General features: G+C 55.2%; 1 protein-coding gene across 1 annotated transcript; it reads right to left on the bottom strand.

Annotated features, from left to right (window-relative positions):
• Als2cl (ALS2 C-terminal like) lies at positions 1-15429 on the bottom strand. The gene is made up of 25 exons (XM_051140739.1): positions 15006-15429; positions 13853-14051; positions 13449-13514; positions 12985-13150; positions 12387-12518; positions 11608-11727; positions 10290-10348; positions 10086-10152; positions 9340-9536; positions 8948-9013; positions 8258-8356; positions 7994-8155; positions 7574-7685; positions 6575-6652; positions 5839-5969; positions 4625-4798; positions 4411-4507; positions 4070-4227; positions 3478-3543; positions 2894-3067; positions 1918-1960; positions 1167-1228; positions 857-1006; positions 548-644; positions 1-226 (listed from the first exon to the last, which is right to left on the bottom strand). The coding sequence occupies exons 1-25, from the start codon at positions 15106-15108 to the stop codon at positions 146-148; spliced, it is 2859 nt and encodes a 952-aa protein (XP_050996696.1). The 5' UTR covers positions 15109-15429; the 3' UTR covers positions 1-145.
• Positions 15430-24676: the final 9247 nt, after the last annotated feature.

The raw sequence follows: 24676 nt of genomic DNA, 5'->3' as shown, positions 1-24676 counted from the left end.
GCTAAGTGTGTCCTTGCAGGAAGCGGAACACCATCTCCTTTGAGAAACATCTCTACAGCCTGCCTCGATGCCGGCAGGGAGGAGGTAGGTGGCGCTTACTCCACCATGTGGCCTTTAGCACTGCACTTGGTCCAGAGTGGCCATGTCACCAGAGTTCTCTAGAGTCCCAGTGTCCGGGCAGGCGGTGCAGCCTCATGTCTTCTTTCTGGATGTGCTCATAACAGGACTGGGGAGAGAGACAAGGTTGGGGCCTGCTAGCACACCTTGTTCTCAACTGCGTGCATGGTTCTAGGCCCTGGAAGCCATCACATCTACCCCCCTGTGTACACACTGCCCCAGTCAGGACTAGCGGTCAGCCACACTCTGCAGGCAAACAGCCTTCCCTCCGCACACTGCTTGGAGCTGTGGCCTTTAGGGCCATGAGGCTCACCTGCCCTGTGCAGAGCATCAGGTCTGTGAGGACCGACCGGTTCCATGGAGACACCCAAGATGGGGATTCGAGCTCTTTCTACCATGGTGTCTGGGGCTCACAGGCCTGGTCCCTCACCTCTAAAGCTGTGAGGAGGAAGTCATGGAGGCCACCTGTGTGGATAGGGTCCATCATGTCTCGGATCAGGTGGATCTCAGCTCCCAGATGCTGAATTCTAGAGAAAGGGCCATGACAACAGAGGAGAGAAGGGGACGTCACAGAGACCCCTCACAGCTAGGGGAGCAGACCTCTCCCCCATATAGAGAGCTAGACCCTTCTGGAATGGCCCCAGCTCTGTTCCAGGGCCCCGTGAGACTGGCTCTTCTTGGGCCTTGGCTCCTCCTCTGTCCCGTGGTCTTCCTCACGCCTACCCCAGCCCCGGCTCACCGAGCTCGCGACACCACGTAGATGAGCAGCGGCAGGAGGTCATCCATGGGCAGTTTGTGTTCCCTGCCCAGCACCCGCGACACCGTGGCCTCAATTTCCCCGTAGGTTTTCTCAAGCGCCTCTAGCTTCTCCCAAGGGTCCATCGTGGTCCTGAAAGCGGGGTGCGGTTCCTGATCAGGGCCCCAGTGCTCAGTCTTGGGAGGAAGAGAAGGGACAGCACTCCTGTGCCCTTCCACGCGCGCCTGCCCCCCTCACTAGAACAGACACTCATCCACGCACCCCCCCCCCACCCCCCTGGGCAGACACTCACATGATCTTCTGCAGACACTTGGTGGCTGAAAGGAAACACTCGTCCTGGAGCAGAGAATATCTCTGTAGAGGGGAGGAGGAGGACAGTAAAACAGGGGTCCAGCCTGGCACGCTCTCATCCCCAGGATCCCGCGCTACTCACGTCTGCCCCATCACTGACTCAGGTGCATCCCTGCCTTGATGGCCAAGTGGCCCAGGGCAATTCCACAGCCCCACTGTGAGCTCCATTTCGTGCAGCTGTAACGGGGGGGTGTGGGGGAGGGGAGGAACGAGGCTCCAAGAGGGTGAGAGGACCGAGATGCACAGGTCGTCGCTTGGAGACACTCGATTCCAAAGCTGATGTCAATAATTCTTAGACCCAAGGGCTTCTTGAAACCCAGATTGCTGAGCTGATTCCCTGCCTCCTGACTCAGCAGGCATAAGGAAAGACTGGATTGGCTCAGTGATAGGATTTTATTTTTCCTTGCATTGCAAAAGCTGTGGGGCTCAAGGCGGTTGGACTCATGTGCCCGTGACCATAGCTGTTTTATGAGGTGGGTCTACTGTGGCTCTCTTTACACAGGAGAAAACTCAGAGGCCAGGACCCCTACCCATGGCCACAGGCAGGATGAAGAGCAGGGGCTGCTGCTGAGCCTGAGACAGGAGGAAAGCCTGATGTCTCCGCCCTCACCTGCCTCTCCCTAGGCCATCCTGACTCAGAAGCTCCTGGACCACAGGCCCTTCCCCCGCAGACACAAACACTGCCCTCTCACCTGATTGCTAGTCAGCTTGAGGTCCTTGAGGGGCCACAGATGCCTGAAAGTGGAGATGGGACATGGGAGGCTTTGCCAAGGGCTAAGCACAGGCAATGGTAAAGGAATGGGGCCACTGCGGCATCCTCAGGTGTATGTGCACAGCCTGAGGCTGGGGGGGGGGGGGCGGAGGAGGAGACACACGCGCGCGGTGTGTGTGTGTCAGGGTGTGTGTGTGTGTGTGTGTGTGTGTGTGTGTGTGTGTGTGTGTGTGTGTGTGTGTGTGTGTGCGCGCGCGCGCGCGCGCGCGCGCAGAGCCTCAGGCACAGGGTCCTGGGGGGAAGTGATCTACGCTCTGTGACAAAGGAGCGCTGGGCTCTGGAGGAGAATGGGAGCTGAGGTTCCAGTGGGGACAATCAAGCACTTGTGACGTGTGTGTGTGTGTGTGTGTGTGTGTGTGTGTGTGTGTGTGTGTGTGTGTGTCAGAGGGGCACTAAGGAAAAAGGATGCGTTAGAGGTACTGGGGTGGGGGAGGGCAGGAAAGGCACTAGTGTACGGCAAACACCTGTCTGGCCTGCTGCCAGAGCAGTTCTCAGTTTCCCCCTGAAGACCTCTCCTCCCCCACTCTCAGTACAAGGGCACGGACCTCAATGGTGGATCTGGAAGCAGGTCCAGTCAATGTTGACCCACACTCAGGGTAGGACACCAAACCAAGAATGGCTCCGGGGCACTGCTGGAACTAAGGGACAGGGGAACACCAGCTCTCTATAGGGACAGTGAGGGCACTGAGCTGGAAGGCAATAACCCGGAGCGGCTGGCGCCACAAAGTGACTCTGGCCACAAAGTCAGAGGGATGGCTGAGCACCTAGATCCAGCCACAAAACAAAACAAAATAAAACAAAACGAAACCCCGAGCACGCCTCACAGCTGAGCTTGGGTAGAGCTGTCAGCTCCCCCAGAGCGCTGGCTGAGGCTGAGCTAGCAGGGCCAGGCTTACTTCTGCACGTCCAGGAACTCCAGCAGCTTGGTGTCAGGGAACAGGCTGAGGTTGGCGATGCCCTGGCTGTACAGTCCATCCTCTCTCTCGTGGAGAAGCAGGTACAGTGTGAAGAGCTCTGAGTAGAAGCTGGGCAGGATGAGGGGCAGCAGCAACCCATGCACTTGCTTGTCCCTGAGAGGCCATAACGGGGTGGGAGACACTGCCGTCAAGGCCACCTCTGCATCTGCAGAACTGGACTCCGTCCCGGGTACAGCTAGCTCCTGCTCTATGTGACGACCTTAGGCTCAGCTCCTCCACACCTCAGTCTCATGGTGCGCAGGCAGGAGGAGGCCTCCGACAACCGCTCCCCTCCCTCTGCTCAACTCAAGCATGAGGCTGGGAGGGCATTTTAGAACAAAGGTGTATCTAGTGCATGGTGGCACTGCCCCCTGGGTGGCTCCTAGGACCAAGGTCATAGGTCACACTGTGATGGATAAATGGTCCATGCACCAAGGCTGGTGAATAGCAGACGTGCCCAGCGCTTTTCCAAGAAGCACCGCCACCCAGAGGGAGGCCCTAGGCACAAAGGGGTAGCCAAGCACCTTGTCTCCATGCCTTCCTCCTCCAAGGTCCGGCCCTGGCGATGTAAGGCGACCTTCAGCAGACCCCTGCAAGCCAACGAGAGGGGCATGATACGGATGCTACCCACAGAAAAAGGACTCCACTGTCCCAGTCACCAAAACTGAGGGCACATGGTCCCGTCTCCCAGAACTGGCTGGCTAGATCTGGATTGGATGTCTGCCTCCAATGTCTAACCTCTCCTGCCACTGAGGGTCCAAGGCTGGAGCTATAGGGTGAGTGCTGGAGGGTCCCGGCACTCCAGCGGCAGCTGACGCTCCTATCTGTAATGCTCATGGGTTCTACCTCGGACGGGATAGATGGAGCTTGAATCCAGGGTCATACTCAGCCTATAGCAAGGATAGAGGTTCCTACAGGGTCAGGGGTTTGCCCAGGGACCAGACAGGGATTGGACCCCCTGGCCAGGAGCTTTCGGAGGCACTTGCTGTCATTTCATACCTTGGGTTACGGCTGACACACTGACCAACCTCTAATCCTGTACCGAACAAGACTTGAAAGGGCAATCCCGGGCCAGTCCCTAGGCAGTGGTCATCCATCACCTGTGCACAGGCTCACCTGTAGGCTGCCCAAAGCTCCTGGGCATGTTGCTTGACCTCCTCCTGGGCCATCCCCTGCAGGTGTTTGTTGGCCCCTATGCCTGCGTATGTGGCCTGGAAGGTCAGCATCAGGGTACGGAGTAACCTCCCCAGTGGGTGTCGGGGACTGCTCAGAGCCTGGGCCCGTGAGAGACACAGGAGTGCTTAGAGTCAGGGTCTATGGCACAATAAGCCCAGATCAGCCTCCCCGGCAGAAACACTGAGGCCCTCTGAGTACCAGGAGCACCATGGTGGGCCTGTCCCCTCCAGTTAGCACCACACTGTGAGACACAGGAGGCCTCCCCCAGCCTGGGCCCTCACCTTCCTGAGGTACTGCTGCAGGGCCTTGTGCTCGCGGTGCTGCAGCAGCTCCTTCAGGATATCTTCCATGCTGCTTGCACAGTCCTTGGGGTGGCTTCTGGGACACCACACACAGTGTCCCTCACCCACCCCCGCATCCGTTCCCATCCCCCCGCCCCCGGAGCTTCCCTAAGCCCTCTCTGACCTGCAGGGACACCCAGAAGGCCAGGCTCACCTCTCGCAGCACAGGTCCTCATGGGACTTGCGTAGCTCCCTAGAGCTTTGCACATGGAAGCCCAACAGGGCTTCCTGCAGTCCCTCAGGACAGCCTGAACGCACGAAGTCCCGGAAGGGGCTGTAGACTCCCTGCCAGCGGCTCTCCACAGGGAAGGCACCCAGTCCCAGCTGTCTATGATTAGGGAACAGTGAGAGATGTGTGGAAGATGAGGTTGAAGGCAGCAGGCCCTTGGTACAGCCCTTAATAGGGTTGGGACTCCTGGCCCCAGGATGAGGCAGGATATACAATGCTGACAGAGTTGAGCTCCAAGGCAAGCGGAGAAGAAAACAAGGCAGAGATGGGCATTGTGTTCTGAGGTGGAGCAGGGTACATAGTTCTGCAAAGGGCATAGAGAGCCGGGGGCCAAATCCAGACAGTAGATCTTGAGTCACGACAGGCAGTGCCCACAAGCCCAGGGATTTCCCTGCTTTTCTCTCTGTCCTGCCCTCTCCCACAGCCTCTCTGTGGTTGATCCTGCCTTGCCATCAGGCTGAGTGAGGCCCGACTGTGAGTCTAATGCAGTGTCTCACGCTGTCCCCACCCCACCAGGCTGGGGCAGACAATAGGCTGACGGATGCCTTCCTTGTCCCCCTTCCCTGCTTCTGACACGCGATCTTGCATAGTTTCCTGTTATTCTCCCCCTCAACACACCTACCGTCTCACAACACATACGGCAGGAGTTATTCACCTGAACTGACTTTTCGAAAGGGGTGCTCTGTTTTCATAGGGAAATAATCCGCCTCACGAGCCACTGCTTGAGGGAGAGTGATTCGACTTTTACCAAGCTTCTTTCCTTCTGCACCCTGGATGGCAGGGGACTCAGAGCCAGGCTAAGGGGCACTCTAACCACATCTATAGCTATGTCTCTCTCTTTCTCTTGAGACCAACTCACAATTTCATTTTCTATTTTTTTTTTCCTTGTGCATTTGATTTGACTTGGAAATTGTCTCGTATTCTTTCTAGAGAAAAAGAAAACCTAAAGCCAGGGTCCAAGTGAGACTTACAAATCCTATTTTTCTTCCAGTGTACGCATGGCAGAACACTCACCTAGCTTCAGACTTCAAGAGCCTCTGGCTGGAAGACTCAGGCTCAGAACTCTCTGTAGTATTAAGGCCTCCACTGAGGCCTTGGGTGGGAAGAGACACACGCTGCCAAATAGCTTGGGCTCTCACCTCTTGCGAGTACTGCTTGGGTCGGGCAAGAGGGCAGCTGTGTCCAGCATTCCCTGTATGCACATTCCTTTATCTGTCCCACTGCTGAAAGAACCATCCAAGGTGAAACCGTTGGGGAAGGTGACCTTGCCCTGAGAGCAGAAGAGGAGAAGGGCAGAAATGTCCATGTGCCCAGCCAAGTGTGTCAATGCTGGGCCTGCTTGTGTGGGTCAGACGGGAACATCTGACCATGTGTTCCACTGTCCATTCAAGGTGTCTCACCCACTGTGAGGCTAGGTAGCTTGGTCCAGGGACCTAGAGGAGACAATTCCTAGCTGTGTGGAATCACTCTGTTCATAGCACCCCTGACCACTCATGGTGCACCAGACCTGCCTGTCCTTTTGTAGCTAAAATTATCCTCAAATTCCCAAAGGCCCAGCATGAACACAACCGCCTTGTGCTATGTCAACTCAGCCAGGGGCACTGAAAGAATGGTGACCCCCAAGGACAGCCACCCAATTTTCATGCCAAGGGTGGTGACGGGTCTGCAAAAAGCACAGCACAGACACAGCCAGACCAGGCCCTCTGTCACCTTGCTCTGCTAAGTCAGTACTGCATGCTGCATGACAAGGACATGGAAGCCCTGGACACCGTGGAGGGGGGAGGGGCCCCCTCCAGCTGCCACCCTCTCTCTACCTTCCGCCTTGGCTCTGAGGCCTGGCTTTATGGGGTGGAGTGAGAAGTGGGTGGCTCTCACCTTCCCTAGGAACACCAGGTCCCTGGTGAAAGTACCTTCATACAGAGAATCATCGTCACATAGCTGGATGCCTGGGCCCTTGAAAGGAGGCAAGAGAAGAGAGGAAAGGGAGGTGAGGCCAGACAGAAAACCAGGGTGGGTGGACGCTGACCCACGGCGGGCCAAAAGCCCCGAAGCCCTGGCACTGCCCTCCCCAGGTGTGTTGAGTCCCAAGAACCCCATCTCTTGTTTTCCCTAGTTAGCCCTCAGATTTGGCCCCTCCTCCTTCAGCAGGCTCTTCAGGAAGCCCCTAAATACTCAGAAAGTGCTGCTGGCTTCCTTTCAGCTGTCCCTGCCCTGGGGAAGCAGGTGGGGGTGTGGGTGGGGGTGTGGGTGGGGGCAATCCTTCCCTTTACTACCACACCTGCCAAGAAGTTCACATTCAACCTGTTCCTGACTCTATGCTGAGGGCCCTATTTTTGCCTTTCCTTGCCCGTCTCTTTGAGGTCTCCTTTGGTTCTTTCCAGAACAAGGTGGAATCTAAACAAACAAGCCATAAAACCAGGCACATCTGTTGCCCAGAGCCTGACCACACATCAAGCCCCTGACTAGTGGAGAGGCAGAAGGCAAGAGCCAGGTTAGGTGGACTTGAGTTTGGTCTCAGTCTCAGCTGGAAGTTGGGCAGGTTCTCTGATGTCTGTCATCAATAAACACGTGTCGTTCATATGCTAAGGACAATGGCATCGATTGCAGGAGTCGCACAAGGACTCCAGAAGACGATGGCAGTTCAGTCAGGGCCAGTGAGGGGGTCTATGAACGCCACTGGATGTCCTATGACATACTTGGTTCTTATTAGTATGTGTACAATAAGCCCCGCTGACCTGAGTTGCAGATGGGAAAAGCGAGGTTACAAGAAGCCTGGATCTTGCTAAAGTCAGACACAGCTAGGCCTCCCTCGTTACCCACCTAGCTTAGCTTTGAGTCAACTACAGAGTGCTCAAGGCAGCGGCTATCACTCACGGTCATCTTGTTCCCTTGGAATGTGCCCTGATAGCAGATGCCTGCCTGGGTGACCACGACCCCAGGGCCATGACGCTGGTCAGCCTGCCACATGCCAATGTAACGCTCACCCCTAAGGGAAGAGGAATATGAGAGGTGGGGCTCAGAACGGTTCCCTTGCGCCTTCTAGATATTCTCCAGGCAGGGGATGTGGGGAGACGGGCGGTGACAGAAAAAGATCACCTGACAACCCCAAGGCGAACAGGGGATGGCAGAGAAGGGAGCCATCCTTAGGGGAAGGCACGCTGGGTGGAGCTCCCTAGAGGTAGCAGGTAGCATAGATGGAGAGGAGAGGCATGAATGCAGGAGGTCCAGGACGGAGCAAGACGAAAGGCCAGCTTGAGGCAGCTGGACCTCTGGTTTCTCCCTGCTGGCACTCACCTGTCACTGTCCTCTTCAATGCCATAGCCACTCTTCTGGCCTCTCTCCCAGTGGCCTGTGTACCTGAAGGGCTGGGAGGCCTGTGGGGTACTTTCAAGGACACCAAACCCATGCCGCAGGCCAGCCTGGAAATACCCCTTGTACACCTTGTCAGTGCCGTACCTGGAGAGATTCACCAACAGCTGGCCTCCGCTTTGAGGAGCCCAGTCCGGAGGCTTCGCCCCCACTCTCGTACCTTTCCCCTAGAGGCCAAAGGTCACTTACTCACAGATGCCGTAGTCACACATGATGCCTTCCTGCCAGTGGCACTTGTAACAGTCGAACTTGTCCTCAGAGGCCTGGGGCACCAGGCGGATGCCGAAGCTGACCGTGTGGTTGGGTGGGGTTGGAAGTGAGTACCCAGGCCGTTTGCCTGATCAGATGCCCCTGTCACATCCCTCCATGCTACCCAGTTGTCCTTGTCCCCAAGGAGTCCCTCTAAGGATGCAGAAGATCTCAGAGTCCTTCGTTCTCTCTCTCTCTCTCTCTCTCTCTCTCTCTCTCTCTCTCTCTCTCTCTCTCTCTCTCTCTCTTTTGGTTTTTCAAGACAGGGTTTCTCTCTGTAGCCTTGGCTGTCCTAGACTCACTGTGTAGGCCAGGCTGGCCTCGAACTCACAGCGATCCCCCTGCCTCTGCCTCCCAAGTGCTGGGATTAAAGGTGTGCACCACCACGCCCACCCGGCTCCTGTTCTCTTACAAAAAAGTCTTCAGGACATCCCTCCCCCACCATGGCAAGGCTGAAACCCACATCCCTAGTCCTGCCCAGTTTGCCTTAGCTATATGGTGAGAAAAGCTGGGCCATCTGACCACGCCTACTTGAGGTTTGGGAATTTGGGGCAGCCAGTGAATAGCAGGTCCTCTGCTTACGCTGCTCCCCCCTGCCCCCCACGCCAGGACCTGCCCAGCCAGTCTTACCCATGCTCCAGGCCCTGGCAGAAATCCCCCACGTGGTTCTGCCCATCCGGCCACTTCAAGGTTCCCCTGGAACACAGGTGAGGGCCACCAGACCCATCCATCCCCAGTCAGCTGTCGCCCCACACTCTCTAGAGTCCTCCCCTTCCTCCCCCCTGTGTTCTTCCAACCAGACTTCATGTTAGTCTAGTCCCGAGATCCCTCATAGAAAGCCCACCCCCCCCCCCCCCCCACCCATCTCCTGGCACACCTGCACCAGCAGCCTTGTGGGGTACTCCCCACAGTGGTGCAGAACCAAATGGCAAGCCTAAGAATACTCCTGGTCAACAGCGTTTCTTCTAGCATGCTCCTGATGAGCCGCTGGAAGTATTTAGCCCATACTACTGGTGACTCACTTGCCATGGGGCTTGGCCCGACACCACTCGCCCTCATAGGTGGCCTGGTAGAGCCGGCCCTCATGGTGGAAGGTATAGGCCACACAGCGGCAGTCAGTGGGTACAGGTGGCTCCAGGCCTGACCCCAGCACAGGGAAGTCCTTCTTGCCACGCAGGGCCTGACACACAGCCTGGGTCACCTTCCACCACCAGACAACCTGGTGGAGACAAGAAGGCAGTGCACATGAAATTGCTGCTGCAGGTATGCCCTGAAGAGGCCTCATGGGGCACCTAGGTCCTTCTCCTCCACTCTTTCACTTTTTTTGTTTTGTTTTGTTGAGACAGGGTTTCTCTGTGTAGCCTTGACTATCCTGGACTCGCTTTGTAGACCAGGCTGGCCTCAAACTCACAAACATCCACCTGCCTCTGCCTCCCAAGTGCTGGGATTAAAGGTGTGTGCCACTGCCTGGCTTTCCCCTCCACTCTTGTCCTCAAGTGCACTGCCTTTCTGTGACATGGCACCACACCTGAGATCCTTTGGGTCTCCTAGGGACTAGACAACCCAGAGGGCTGCACAGAGGGTGGGAGCAGGTCTCTACTTACACCTCTACGCTAGCCTTTTGGTAGGAAAATTCCTGCTCCCTTAACATCCTGATACCCAACCCTAGGCACACCCCTTACTCCCTTCAGAGCCCCCTAGGACTGGCACTCTGCCTCCTCTGGCTTCTGACTTGACCCCCTACTATCCATGCCTCACCCTCACTCACCTGGCCCTGGGGGTCTCTGGCGCAGAAGGAGAATTCTTCTTCAGGTGTGAGGACGTGAAACACGTGCCTGGGCAGACAAGAGGTGACCAGTGAGCCCCTTCTGCCCAGGGTTGAAAGTGGGGCTCATGTGGGAGCTTGGAGGTGTGATCCCAGGGAAGGAAGTCCCGGGGGGGGGGGGGCACACCTGCAGAGGGAGTCACTCACTTGTCTTGGCCAGGCTCCACCCACACCAACTTCAGGTCAAAAGTGTGGACATTATGGCCCTGGAAGAAGATGGGTAAGGTGTGGTCTGGAGCTGTGTTGACAGAGACACCTGTCCTAGAGGCCTCTGGTGCCAGGCCCAGAAAACTTCAGAACTGGGAACTTCTTGTTTTGTTTTTTGTTTTTCCCCTGGACAGAGTTTCTCTGTGTAGCCATGGCTGTCCTGGACTTGCTTTGTAGACCAGGCTGGCCCTGAACTCACAGCGATCCACCTGCCTCTGCCTCCCGAGTTCTGGGATTACAGGCGTGAGCCACCACGCCCGGCCAGAACTGGGAACTTCTACTGTGGCCTTTCAGCTGAAGCTCTTCTTTTCTTCCTCATCCTAGGACCTGGACAGGCCTCTCTCACCCCGTGCAGTTGCCAGGGTTTCCTAGAAACACAGTCAGCCCCTGGCAGCCCCTGCTACAAACTCCTGAGGCTCCTCTTGCCTGGGGACTGAGGCCCACTGCAGAGCCTGGCACATGTAGGTGTGTGCACCTGCCTGCACACTCACCATGCTGTAAGTGTCTGCTGCTCCGCCCGCCCGCCATCATGACCTCCTGAGCTTGGCCCCAAGCATCTTTTACTTCACCTGTGCTCATGATCTTCCTTCTACCAAAGAAGCTACCCATGTCTGAGCCCGAGGGAAAGTCCCTCTCTCTGGACTGTTAGCATCTCCCTTGACCAGGAAAGAACTCAAGGCCAAGCCTGAGAATGGAGGCATTTACAGGACATAACAGAGGGACAAGACAGCCCTGCAGAAACAGGAGCATGAGCAAAGAAAGGCCCAGACTAAAACAGCTCTCCCTCTCCCCCTCCTTCCCTCTTTCTTTCCCTTCTTACTCCCTCCCTTCCCTCCCTCCCCCTCCCTCTCCTATTAAGCTGATTTGGTCAGGCATTTGCAGCAGTAACTAGAAAAGGAACTCAGACAAGCAGGGAAGGGCTGGAAACATCTCTAGCAGACAAACTGTGACATCGGGCGAGGAGGATTACAGGCACAGTTCGAACAAACACCAAAACTGGTGGCCTTGCTGAGGCAGGGGAGACAGTGCTGTGAGCACCACAAGGGCCAGGTGAGTTTGGCCAAGGTAACTGGCTATGGGACAAACCCTGAAGTCCATGTCTGGCTTCCTCTCGACCCACAATCCTTGGTCTGTCTCTGCCTCTCCCCCTGGCCCCGCCATCCCCCAAGCCTGTGGCCCTCAGCTTTGGCTCTGGATTCTTTCCTGTTCAGTCTCTAATCCCATCCCAGAACCCCACCTTACATGATCCCCTCCAAACCTGCAGCAGGACAAGGGCATCATCAAAGAGCAGCACACGCTCAGCCCGCAGCGGGGTGACCACCACAGGGATGTCCTGGCTGTCCTGTAGGAGCCGGTGGGTAGGGGTACAGAGCACATCCTGGTGGGGTGAAGAGGCAGGCTATATCAGAGGCTGCTGTCCAACCCTGCACCTCCCTCCTGCATCCAGACACCTCCCAGAGACCATCCTAGCAGGCCTAGGGTGCCCCCATGTTACACACACACACACGCACACACACACACACACACACACACACACACACGCACACGCACACGCGCGCACACACACACACTGATGCTCCACCCATAAGGGCTGGGGTGGAAGGTGTCATCCTTGATCTAGCCTAGAAGGGCAGCAGTTTCTAACTCTGGAGCTTTCCTGGGTGGTCTCCGTACTGCACCCCTGTCACAGCCAAGAGGTTCCTGTTACCCTCACCCAGTATGCTATACCCCCTGTCACCCATGGTTATTCAGGGCTGACTCTCACATCTTCTGGGGACCCAAGGACTCTCCTCCCAGCAGGGGCATTATACATTGTGCTAGACAGCGACAGGAATACATAACTGGCGACGCCAATAGAGAAAGTCAATTCTGATGACCCAGCAGGTGGGCTAAGGGTGACTGACAGACACACCTGGCTATCAGTCCTCCTTCCAGATGGGAAAACTGAGTCAGAGAGCTGCTCAAGCCATCCAGCACAGCCTCACATCCACTGTGGAACACTGTTGTTCCTTGACTGACCCAAAGCCCCAGACTTACCCTCAGCCGGCTGCTGAGGCTGTGCCACAGGGCCTGTGTGGCCACAGCTTGGTCCAAGGCCTCCTTCATGAAGCACTGCAGGTTCCCAAACTGGGTGACTGCATTCATCACCAGCTCCTCGGCTGGGTGGTGCTAGGGAAGGACAGGGCAGGTCGGATGGATCTGAGGGACTTGGAGCCAGCCTCCATCTGGTGATGCCCGTGAGAGCCGCAGCCTAGCCTTAGCCAGTCAGGCCTAAACTTAAGTCACAGCTCTCTCTTTTCTCCCTTACCACTAACTGTTCTGGGGACAAGGAGGGAGCATGAAGGTGCTTCCAGATGGACATTTCATTTCAGTGATACCAACAGTGTGGCCCTGACCCATACGTACTAACACCCAGTAGAGAATTCTAGGTCTGCTTTTTGGCTGTCAACTGCCCCATCAAGGCAAAGCCATGTGCCCAAGATTCCACTGAGTAGATTCATGCCCTGAGAACCCCTCCCCAGGGGTTCTTTTAGGGCTCCCTGCTACTGCTGAAATTGCCCGCCCGCCCCCGAGCCTACACCCTGTTTTCTCCTCTCCTTCACACATGCATCCTTGGATTGCTCTCAGTGCCCACCTTGCCAAGGGTGTCCTTGAGGCGCAGCAGGAGGAGCACGTACTTCTGCACGTGCTGGGCGTGTGGCTGGTGGAGGGCCTGGCACATCGTGGTGCCCACCAAGCCCTCAGTGCTCCCACAAGACAGCAGCTGCCGCAGGGCCTTCCGCTGGCTCCTCCAGTACTCACTGCATTTAGGAAGGGCCACATACTGCGTTCACCAGCTCCAAGCTCGCATCCACCAGGACCACCAGGACCCACCCCGACTCTAACCATCCTTCCTGCTCCCAGACCCAGGAGTCCAACCAACCCTGTAACCCAACAGGCCCAGCAAAACTTTCTCTTCCTGGAGGCTTTGCAGCCCTGCCTCAGAGGAGACAACTGACTCAAGAGGTGGGTGAGCAAGACACTTATTGCTTTGGGGTAGGCATCCCCAACTCCCTCTCGCCTAGACACTCACACCAACATAAGGTGCTACTGGCTCACCTCCTCCTCTTTGAGACCTTCTGAAAGGCCTGCACCACCACACAGTCAGTATAGGACTTGATGTACCTATGGACAACCCAGGATCACCTTGAAAGCCCAGCTCCCAACTCACACTCAGCCCCTGCCCTTTTGGGGTCCCAGATCCCACCCACCGAGCAGCCACAATCCTGATGGTCCAGGCAATTGCTTGACACCCTCAAGCGGTGACCCAACACTTGTTATCTCACAGGCCTGGTCCAAGGACTGAGTCTTTAAGCCTGTTGCCAAACTAATACCCTATAGCCTGTAGGATGCATCCGTTCATGCCAGCTAACCCTTAGGACCCTTAGGACCAAGTAGCAAGAGGTGGCATTTTGGCACTGTGGACAAGCAACAGGGTGGGGGGCAGAGGAGGGGCATCTTACTCCATGTGGGCCTGCAGGATGTGGTTGGTATTGTTCAGTATCAGCAGGGCCTCTAGACCCATTGATGGTGGGTGGTACAGCCTCTGCTGCAGCGAACGCAGGCTCTGCTCCGTCACCTCCCTCAAGCGTTGGGCATTCTCACGCAGTTGCTCCAAAAGCTGAAGGCACTCTCGGCCACAGGGGTCTGAGGGTTCAGGGTCTGTGGAAAGCAGAGCCACCCTGAGCCGGCATTCAGGAAAGGTGCTCAGGACAGCACTAGCACCCTCTAGAGGGCAGGGCATGCTGGGGGAAAGGGCTGAACATATACAGTGTTCTGCCTCTGCCTGTACACCAGAAGAGGGCACCAGAGCTCATTATAGATGGTTGTGAGCCACCATGTGGTTGCTGGGAATTGAACTCAGGACCTCTGGAAGAGCAGACAGTGCTCTTAACCACTGAGCCATCTCTCCAGTGCCTAAAGTAGACTTTTTGTTTTGTCCTTTTTTTTTTTTTTTTTTTTTTTTTTTTTTTGAGACAGGGTTTGTCTGTGTAGTCTTGGCTGTCCTGGACTCACTTTGTAGACCAGGCTGGCCTTGAACTCTCAGAAATCCACCTGCCTCTGCCTCCCAAGTGCTGGGATGTAAGGCATGTGACACCGCCGCCAGGCTGGGCTGAACTCTTGAGTAGAGTTCTGTGTCTCCTACATAACAGGACAACTCTAATTATCCTGGGGGAGCCAAGTCTCCTAGCTCACCCAAGTCTTCTCTCTAGATCCAGATGCAGAATTTGGAGTCTTAAAGGCCACTCCACAGCCACCTTATAGAGACACGCACAGACTGTGAGAGGAAAGCGCCTGCCCACCCCACCCCCAGGTGAAAGCCTTATGTGTTTTGCATTCTAGTCAGGGCTTTCCAAAGCACCACCAGGAGCCATGAGTGGGAACAAGAAATGAGGCAAGTGGTATAGCTACGCCTGGTGGTCCTCAGAGGCTATTTGGGAAGGGAACGGCCAGCACCTGGTGGCCAAGGCCTCAGCTCCATCAAAAGACAGCAGTGTCAAGTGGCCACCACTCCCACTTGAGGTTGAGAAAGTTCTGTCTAATGAGGCAGACCTCTTATCCCTGGGGGCCACTCCGGCACCCTCCCATCCTTCCCCAGCGAGGGCCTGGACTCACCAGCTGAGAGCAGGGGCTGGAGGATAAGACGGATAGTGCAACCAAGAGTGGTTGAGAAGACCTCCTCCAGACGAAGCAGGTCTGCCTCCTCAGAACTACACATAGCTAGTCAGGCTGTAAGACACTGGGCCTCCTGGGTAGGAAGGATACAGGTCACAGCCTGAGAACACGACCAGGGTCCCCGGTTCCCATGAGGGAGACCCATAAGTACCCACATCAGAATCGCTCACCGAGCCCAGCTTCTCTCTAAGAGGAGATCTCTTCTGGCCACTGACCCCTGGCCCAGCTTCCCGTTGGGGCCCTGGAGGGAACCGGAAAGCTGAAAACTATCAAGGGAAACAATTCTTTCCACCCAAGTGCACGTGTTCTTCAAGCTCAGTTTCGGCCACGGATCCAGGCAGCCAGGAGGATGATTACCTTGTCCTCCTTTGCTTTGGGCATCTTTCCACTCAAGTCCCCACTGAGGGGGGGGGGGGGGAACATGCGTGCTATCAGGAGAACTCAGCAACATCCTGATGCCCAGGCTCAGGCTCTCTGTCACTAGACAGAGCTCAATAAGCCAGGAAAGACCTGGAAGCTTCCTGCTGAAGCCACAAAGGAGAGGGCGAGCAGCAGAGCTTGTGTGTGTGTGTGTGGGGGGGGGGGGAAGCACACCTGCAGACCCAGCACTGGGGAGAAACTGAGCACAGGAAGGAAGGAAGGAAGGAGGGAGGGAAAGAAGGAGAGAAGGAGCCGGAGAAAGCATAGCATACTCGTGGGAAGAGGTAAAAGCAAAGGCTCCTCAGAGGGCCAGCCTGAGGACAGCCCACCTTCACTGGCCAGCAGACAAGTTCGTCAACTTTGCCTCAGTCAAGCTGGAAGGTCATAAAGAGCTTTAGAACAAGGTAATAGCAGATCGAATGTCAGACCGAGCAAGAAGCCCAGACCCGGCACATCTACCTCCTATGATGAGACTGGGTACGTCCCACTCAGGAACAGGGTCACTGGGGTAGGCAGATAGGTCAGCTGGAGCCTTGAAACGTTCTGCCCTAAGTGAGCGACTTTCTAGGCAAAGCAGCATGATGCGGCATCCTGGCGTGGAGCAGGGGTGGTGAGGGAGGAAGAATGTTAGAACCTATTCCATAGCTAGGCTGTCTGTGTTCTGCTCAGGCAAAGCAGCCCCTCCCCCCCGCAGTCAGTCCTTCCTGTCTGCATTTAGCAAAGATGTTCATCCATCCAAAGGGCCTGACCCAGGGCAGAGTTAAAGCGTCTTCACTCTGCTTGGTCCTGACACTCTCAAGCTTTGACATTAACAGATGGGGTGGGCCAGATGTCATCAGGGCAGCCAAAATGGTGGGCAGGTGACATGAGGCAGACCCCAACAAATGGCAAGGGGGGCTCAGTCTTCCTGAAGGTACCCCTAAAGATGTCCCTGGGTGGGAGGGGCATAACAGGTCCCTGACAGAACCCATGCCCCAGAACAAAGTAGGGCGGGAACTTCAGAACTCTGGCCCAGATCCTGGGCCCAGGCATTCCTGCCCCACCTTTCCTGCTGCTGTTCTGCTGTGTGGGAGGGTGAGGCTGTGGGAAGGAGAGGCAGGAAAGAGAAACTGCTAAACATCCAGCGGCAGCCATCTGTGTTAGCAGTTAAAGTTAGTGTGTGTTCCTCCACCCCACCCCAATACACAAGGAGAGGGAGGGGAAGACAGGCCCTAGAGACTCTGGTTCAGTCCCCCCTCACACCTCAACTATGTTCCCAGAAGTTGATAAAATGGTAAGTCTATCCCTGTAACCCTGAACTACCCTGGTACCCAGCACCCACCTCACCTGCTGTCCTCAAGAGATCCACCTCAGCCTGTTAAGTCACAGCTTACCCAACCCCGAGTCTCCCTGAAATGGGAGATCTAACTAGATCAAGGACATTTCAAACTACTGTAGTTGTCCCTCAAAAGAACAAACTGTAGACAGAAGCTTCTTTTAGCACAGAACCTGGTCCTTGAGCTCCATGTCTCCAAACACTCCAAAGCATAAACTGCACCTGGGTCAAGCCAACAAGACCCAGGTTAGCAGCCTTTCAGGTCTTGTGGCCCCAGGATTTCCACCCCCAAAGGAAATCACATCACCCAGAGGAAAGGGTAGAAATTAAGGGGGCCCTTGAGGCTAGGAGGGTGCAAGTCTCCCAGCTGGGAGCTCTGGGCTCATCCTGGAAGTGATGAGATGGGTCTATGGCCAGGGCAAGGCCAGGCACCAGTGTATGAGAATGTGTTGCAGGAAGTGGGCCCTGTGGAATAACCCAAGGCTAGCAAGTGTACTCTCCTCTCTAACCCTGGGCCAGCCACACATCCCAAAGCTCTCTCTGGCCTCCTTAGCTTCTCCTTCCTGCCAACTCTGGGGTCCTTAGTGTCAGGCTATGCAAAAGGTGAATTAGAGGCAGAGAAAGTCCAGAAAAGCCTAGAGACACCATCTGTAGATCAGGTGCAGAGCTCAGACCCAGGCCCTGCTTTCCAGCCCTAACAAGCTCACCTATGTGGCTCAGAGGTGCTGGGTGACTCACTGAGGTACACAGTGCATTCCTGGCAGGGCCTGGCTTCCCTTCTCATGCCCAGCTAGACTTGATGCTCACAAACTGGCAGGGTGAGGCCAAAAAAAGGTGAGTTGGGCCACGCACAGGTGAGTCAGTTATTGTCCTTAACCATTGAAACAGTAGCTGGACCTGCTCCCTGTCCTCTGCATTCCTGGCCTCTGTCCACACCAGATTGCTCCAGAGCAGGGTCAAAGGGGGATTCTCTGTCCTCACACAGTCCTGGCCCCTCAGGTCCCTCAGCCGCACCCTAGCATGGCACTCACTCTGGTATTTCCTGGTCTGGACTGGCATGGATCTCCTTTTTGCTATGGAGGCCTTTTCCTGGAGTTTACGAAGGCCCACTAATCAACCTACATGCCTAGAGGGCGGTGAAGGGAGTGTCTGCCCCAGGGAAGTGCACCGAACTGTCACATCTGCCCTCCAGTCTCTAACCCCAGTCTCTCCCTCTCCCTGCGTCTAAGTTTCTGAACCTAGATGCCTCCCAAGTCTCCCAAGTAGCTTCTCCTCCCTTAGCCTGCCATGACGCACACTCCGGGAGATGCCTGAACTCCAACCTTCTGAGTTCTGCCTAGGTTCCTCCCAGGCAAGCAACACAATCCTCTCGGCCCTCTCTGTCAACCCTTCCGCCCTGACCAGCCAGGTCACCTCCTCCTAGCAGCCTCTCCCTCTGGGTGATACACACTCGCACCCGGGGCCTGGTCTGGCCGCCAGGTTACAGCGCTCACGCTCTGCACGCACTGCGGCTTGGAGTTCGACCCCGCGCTGCGTTTAAACCGGAGTCGGTGACCACGAGACTGGGAAGAGGAAGCTGAGAACTCCGTGACCATGGCAGCGGGAAGAGGCGAGAGCCCCATCTGCCTCGGAGCCCCGTGGGTCGGCGGACCCCGCCCACAGACGCGCACCCTTACCTGCGCCGTGCGCCGCGGTGCCCCGAGTGGCTGCGCAGCTCCTCGCCCCGCCGCCCTCCCTCTTCGCGCCCCGCCCGGAGGTGTTGCTCGCGCGGGGGCGTCTCCGAGGGGGCGGGGCTCGGCCAACAGCTCTCTCCTCGAGCCTCTCCAGCTACCGCCGGACTGCGAAAGCTCCCCACCCGGCCGCGTGCACCCAAGGATCCCACGCGAGCTGTCTGTCGCCTCTTACCTCCCCTTCCCGGATCCAAGGACAGCGGGCGGTGCCTGAGACCACCCCGATTTCCTTGCCCACTGACTCTGCCCTTTCTGCAGCCCTGAGACCTTGCCAACCTCTTTTTGGGTCACCGAGCCCCCACCCTCACCCCCACATCCCGCAAAGGATCCCTGAGGTAGAATCTGGAAACTTGTTGCTTAGAGCAGTCGGCCATGATGACCCGCAGCTGGGATGTCCTTCGATAGCGGCTGCTACTCTGTGAGACCTTGAAGGGAGGGCCCCTGCATCCACTCCGGGTACAGCCTGAAGCTGGCCAGTTCCCTGTGCCAAAGCCTTCGACCTTGGAAAGAGCTGCGCAGTTTCAGACCAAAGTCTTGGAAGGAGGAGGAACCAAGGTTCAAACTTGTAACAAAGAGGTCTGCTGTCCCGCTGCCAGGCTCCCTTTTTGGCCAGCAAGCGAGTCACCCCTCCACTTGCAGTGGCACCCGACCTCTAGGAGCTGACTATCCTTGCTGGGTTGCTTCTAACCCTTCCAAACACAGAGAGAAGCAGCCTAGGGAAGAGACAGCTGTGAAAGAGTAGGGATGGACCACCTGCCCCCTCCCTACCCAGGTCTTGGACAGCCTCCATCATATCCTGTAGGGAGAAGAGGCACTCCCGAGAGTTTCTGGGAAGGGGCCTGCCAACCTCCGCAACCCCAGCTCCCTTGGGTTGCTTTTTGGTGAGAACCTAACTTCTGCCAAGCTGCCCTACAGTGCCAGGCTCTGAGTTTATTGCCCGGGCAGGGTCCCTACCACAGGTGATGATGCTCTCCTTCATTTCCCTGCCCCAATCTCGGGTCTTCATCCTCTAAGCCTTCTTCCCTTACAGCCTGGCCTAGACTTCTCCCTCTTTCCAGCTTTTCTTTCTTTTAAATCTTTTGTTGTTGTTGTTGTTGTTTGTTTGTTTTTTGTTTTTCCAGACAAGGTTTCTCTGTGTAGCCTTGGCTGTCCTAGACTTGCTTTGTAGACCAGGCTGGCCTCAAACTCACAGTGATCCGCCTGCCTCTGCTGGGATTAAAGGCGTGCACCACCACGCCCAGCTTAAATCATTTTTTTTTAAAGGTAAATACATTACAGGTTTCTTTTTGTGTGTGTGTATGACATGTATGTATGTATGTATGCAGGTGTGTGTGTGTGTGTGTGTGTGTGTGTGTGTCTGTGTTTCCTCTGGTGCTGTTGCTGGCCAGTGTTGTCACTGGCCTTCACCTAACCACATAGACTAGACCGACAGGCCAGTGGCTACCAGGGATCTACCTGGCCCTGCATCCCCAGGGATGGAATTGCAAATGTGCACCCCCATGCTTGTAATTTTTCCCCATGTGTTTTGGGGGTCAGAGTCATGTCCTCACGCCTGCGTGCAGCACTTAACTAACTGAGCTCTCACCTCAGCCCCAGCTTTGCTTTCTGCTCCCTCTCCTGTGGCCCAGAAGCCAACTTCTCTACCCCTGCCTGCCTCCGGGCAGGCCAGGAGCCAGAAAGGTTTGATCTTGTGCCAGGCGCCTCTGAGCCAGCCCTTTCCTTCTCTGAGCCTCGGTTTCCTCATTTGCACAAGTATCCAAAGGGAGACGATGCTGCCTGGGGCTCCTGACAGAAAGAAAGGAAAGGCTGTCCCAGCTTCCTTCGCAAGGTGTGACTTCCCGGTCAGGGGCAGTCGGAAGGTTACTGAGCTCTGGCCTTCGCCATCCACTGAGCCACCTCACAGGCATCACCACTTCCTGTGATGTGAGGCAAGGCCTACCCAGTTGGTCCTTGACTGGGGACCAGGCTCTGCACCACTCCCCGTAGTAGCCAAAGGACAGGGTGTACTGAACATACCACCACCCTTGCCCCCTGGCACAGGGCTTCTGTTTGTGTTCCCCCACAGATATGCACATGGCGTATGCATGCATTCAGTTCGACAGGTGAGAAATATGGCAGTGTGTGTACTCAACTAAGCCACGTAGGTCTTCCACCTGCTGGAAAGGTGGGAGCCCCTGCACTACACACCTCCACACACGGCAGCACCCACATTCATTCATGGACCCTCGTGCATCCCTCTCCACAAGGACACAGACGGACACACAGACACGCAGAGAGCTGCGTGCAGAACACAAGACATGGCCCCTGCACACCATGTGTCTTGGTACACAAGCTCAGAGTTCATGCACGTACATTTCTGACCCAGGCTGCGCTCAGCCCTGAGCTATTCTGGGCCAGGCCTAGGGCCAACAAGTTCAGGAACGGCCAGCTCCCAGCACACCCAACTGCTGTGTCACTGGCCCAGGCTGACTCCCACCCCCACCCCAAGCTAAGTCTGTCGTGGCCTGGATCCCAGGCTGGCTCTAGGACTGGGTGGGGGGGAGGGTTCTCCATTCACTACCCTTCAGCTTCTTCAAAGCTAAGCCTTGAGTTCCATTGTTGTCAGGAGCCGGGAGAGAAACGTCCACAGGGTCTCCTGGCCACTGCTCAGTTCCCTGCCCCAAGCTTCCAACCCGAGGCCCTGGAGGCTGGGTTGGGTCCCCACAGGAAACCCATAAGATATAAAAATAGACAGGAGGGACTTAGCAGTAGCTGATATGCCAGAACTTAGGCCACCACGCAGGATGGGGATGATGTCTTCAGGGGAGCTAGAACTCCACCCCTCTCCCCTAGCCTTAATGAGCTCAGCTAGGGGTGGGGTACAGGGACATGTTGGGGGGACTCAGTAAGAAGCTGCACAATACCAGAGAGTAGTCAGGGCACTGGACCAGAGGCAGAAGACCGAGATGGACGCTGCAGTTTCTGAGGCCTAAGGCCAAGCACAGCTCCTCCTGGGCTTCCTCCTCCCTCACAAGAGAACAGGGTAGATCTGGCAGGATGGCTCCGCCAGAAAAGGGTAAGGGCTGCACGGTCTGGCACCCTAAGGTCGCACTCAGAAGCACAGATAAAAAACCATGGAGAAAGAAACTACTCCACGAAGTTGGCCTCTGACCTCTGCATTCGAGCCATCCACACACATGCACACACTAATAAGTTAATGGCTGCAGGGGCATGGTGGCACAGTCCTTTAACCTAGCACTCTGGAGGTCTGTGTAGCAAGCTCCAAGCCAGTCATTGCGATGTAGCGAGACTGTGTCTCAAAGGGGGGAAAAAAAGGAAAGAAAACGGAGGAGACAGAGAAAAAGCAAAGGCCAGCACTCTGACGAGAGTGTCTCTAAGTTTCCTTTTCACTGGAAAACTGGAAACACCCTAAATGTCTAATAACAGGGCACTGGGTAAATGAGATCTATGGCTTTGCTTTTATTTGATACTCTATATGGCCCTCAACAAGGACACTGAAATAATGACTAGCATTTAGCAATGGCTTGTCATGTATCTGTTTTATAGACAAGGACTGACGGTTAGGTCACCAGCTGGAGGACTCACAGCGGTCTGTGTCATTAAGTTTTTTGTGATTTTTTTTTTGAGACGGGTCTCATTGAGCCCAGGCTGGACTTGAACGCTTGATCCTCTGTCTCCACCTCCCAAGTGCTGAGTTTAATAACTACAAATGTTATAAAAATTAATGCAACAAACCTATAAGAATTGTAATTTGAGAGCTTAATTATTTCAATTCTCCTCTGTTAACTAAATTTTGTGAATTTTGAATGACATCTCCTTTTGCCAACTTTTCCAACTTAAGAGGGAAAAGAAAGAGAAATTTAGGTAAGTAAGCTGTTTCTTTTGTCTTGCTATATAGCCCTGGCATTTAGCTTTAGTTACCAGATGGTATTTCTTATACGTTCATAGCATTATATGTCTTAAAACTTAAACTACTGCCAGGGTGGTAGCGCACACCTTTAATCCCAGCACTCTGGAGGCAGAGTCAAGCAGATCTCTGTACATTCGAGGCCAGCCTAGTCTATAAAGTGAGTTTTGAACAGCCTGGCCTACACAGAGAACCCCTGTCTCAAAAAACCAAAAACCAAACCAAACCAAAAACCTTAAACTACTACACTAAGGCTTTTAGGATACCCTGTTATTCTAAGTCACTTGGATTTTGAAGCCTGTTTGATAGCATGACAGTAATACATGTGCATGAACATGCACGGACATGTGAGTATTGGGAGGAAACACCTAGCAAGCTTGCATTGGGTAAAAGACTTGGATTCAAAGGCATGTGAAAGTAACAGGAAGCCATCAGCTCTGTTCAAGACCCTGTCTGAAGTCAGCCTGAGCTATATAGTGAGAACCTACATTAAAACAGAGAGAGAGAGAGAGAGAGAGAGAGAGAGAGAGACCCTGCAGAGGTATAGCATGCTTTTCTCTCTTCCCCTTCCTCCCTCCAGTTACTTTATTTTTTTAGTCCTGGCGATTGAACACAGTGCTTTGTGCATGCCAGGCAAGCGCCCTGACACTGAGCCACAATTCCGGCTTGTCCTACTTCTCAGTGGACAAACAAGACAATGCACTTTCCTTTTTAAAAGGAATTGATTTGTATTTTGTGTGTGTGTGTGTGAATGTGAATGTTTTGCCTGTATGTTCACCACATGCCTGTAGCATTTAGGAGAGGGTGTCAAATCTTCTGGGACTGGAGTTACTGATGGCTGTGAGCCATCCTGTGCATGCTGGGAATCAAACTTGGCTCCTCCGCAGGAGCAACAAACGCTCTTAAACTCTGAGCCATCGCTCCTCTTCAATGAACTTTGAACAGGGGTACCCCCCTCCCCCTGATCTGAGCATCAGGGGCATCCCAGTGAGCAGCAGTCCTAAGTGTCCTGCTAAGGTGAGCCTGCTTCCCAAGCCATCAGCCAACTGTACTGTCCCCTTTCCCCTTTAGGCCTGGGATGGCCACTGGTTCTTTGTTCCCCAGGCAGAGAGGAGCAATAGTCTTCCCAAAGCCACAGTCGGCTTAGCCTGGTCAGAGTTCAGTCCTACTTCCCTAAGCCTGTGCCCTGAGGGTGCTTATCCCCACCTCCACACTCCCACCTGCCCCACCTCCTGCAGTGAGGGTGGCTTTCTGTGGGCCTATGGCTGGGGCTGGAGGAAGTAGGAGGCAGAGTCCTGCTGCTAACGCTTTAATTTTAGAAGCATTCCTGAGGAAGAAGGTGGTCCCTGTTGCGTTGTTTTGTTTCTTGCTTGCTTTGGATGAAGGGACTCCTAGATTTTGCCATTTACTGTTCAGATTATCTTTAACACTCGCCCCCCCCCACCATCTCCCCAGCCTGCAGCCCTTTTCAAACAGCAGCTGCTTTTCCTGCCTGCCCTGTCATCTGCCGTCCCTGAAGGGCAGCTGGCCTTCTGCTCCCAGTTGAGGCCGACCTCCGCATCCATCAGTGGCACATCCAGGATAGAGCCTTATGAGACCCAGTTGGAAGGACCTTGCTAAGGAGCCCCCACCACACACACGAGAGAGAGAGAGAGAGAGAGAGAGAGAGAGAGAGAGAGAGAGAGAGAGAGAGAGAGAGAGAGAGAGAGAGAGAGAGAGAGAATGCCTGGGCTAGCCCACTGCTGTTCTTGGTGAGAGAAAGATGCTGGGCCTGCTTCTCCTAGCACTCATCAAGCAGACCTGTGTGTAGGCATCCCTAAGCTCCAACTGTCCCACTCTCCCCCAGGTCTTTATGGCTGCTCAGAAACTCCATCCCCAGGTAGTCACCCACAATGCAGTGTAGAGGACCGACTTCAGGGACTTCCTAGAGTCAAGACCCAGGACACTGAGCAGGGTCAGAAAGTGCTCTTCCAGGGATAGCTGACCAGATGCGGCTGGCTCCTCCCACAACACTGACATCTGGCTAGCTCTAACCATACTATCCCTGGTTGTTCTCCATATTCCTCCCCCCCTACCCCCTCCTTCTGCTCTGGTGTCCAGGGTGACCAGAGCTGCCTCTGGGCAGGAAGCCAGCCCAGAAAGCCCAGGACATCCCTCAGTGCCTGTCACCATGGCAACATGCCTGCTCTGCCCTTCCCAAGTCCAGTACCATTTCCCCCCCAAACTCAGGACGTCAGAA

Source organism: Acomys russatus, chromosome 32 (assembly GCF_903995435.1).
Source record: "Acomys russatus chromosome 32, mAcoRus1.1, whole genome shotgun sequence".
NCBI classification, from domain to species: domain Eukaryota; kingdom Metazoa; phylum Chordata; class Mammalia; order Rodentia; family Muridae; genus Acomys; species Acomys russatus.
Note: the sequence above shows the minus strand (reverse complement) of the source record. Positions and strands in the feature narration are given on the sequence as shown.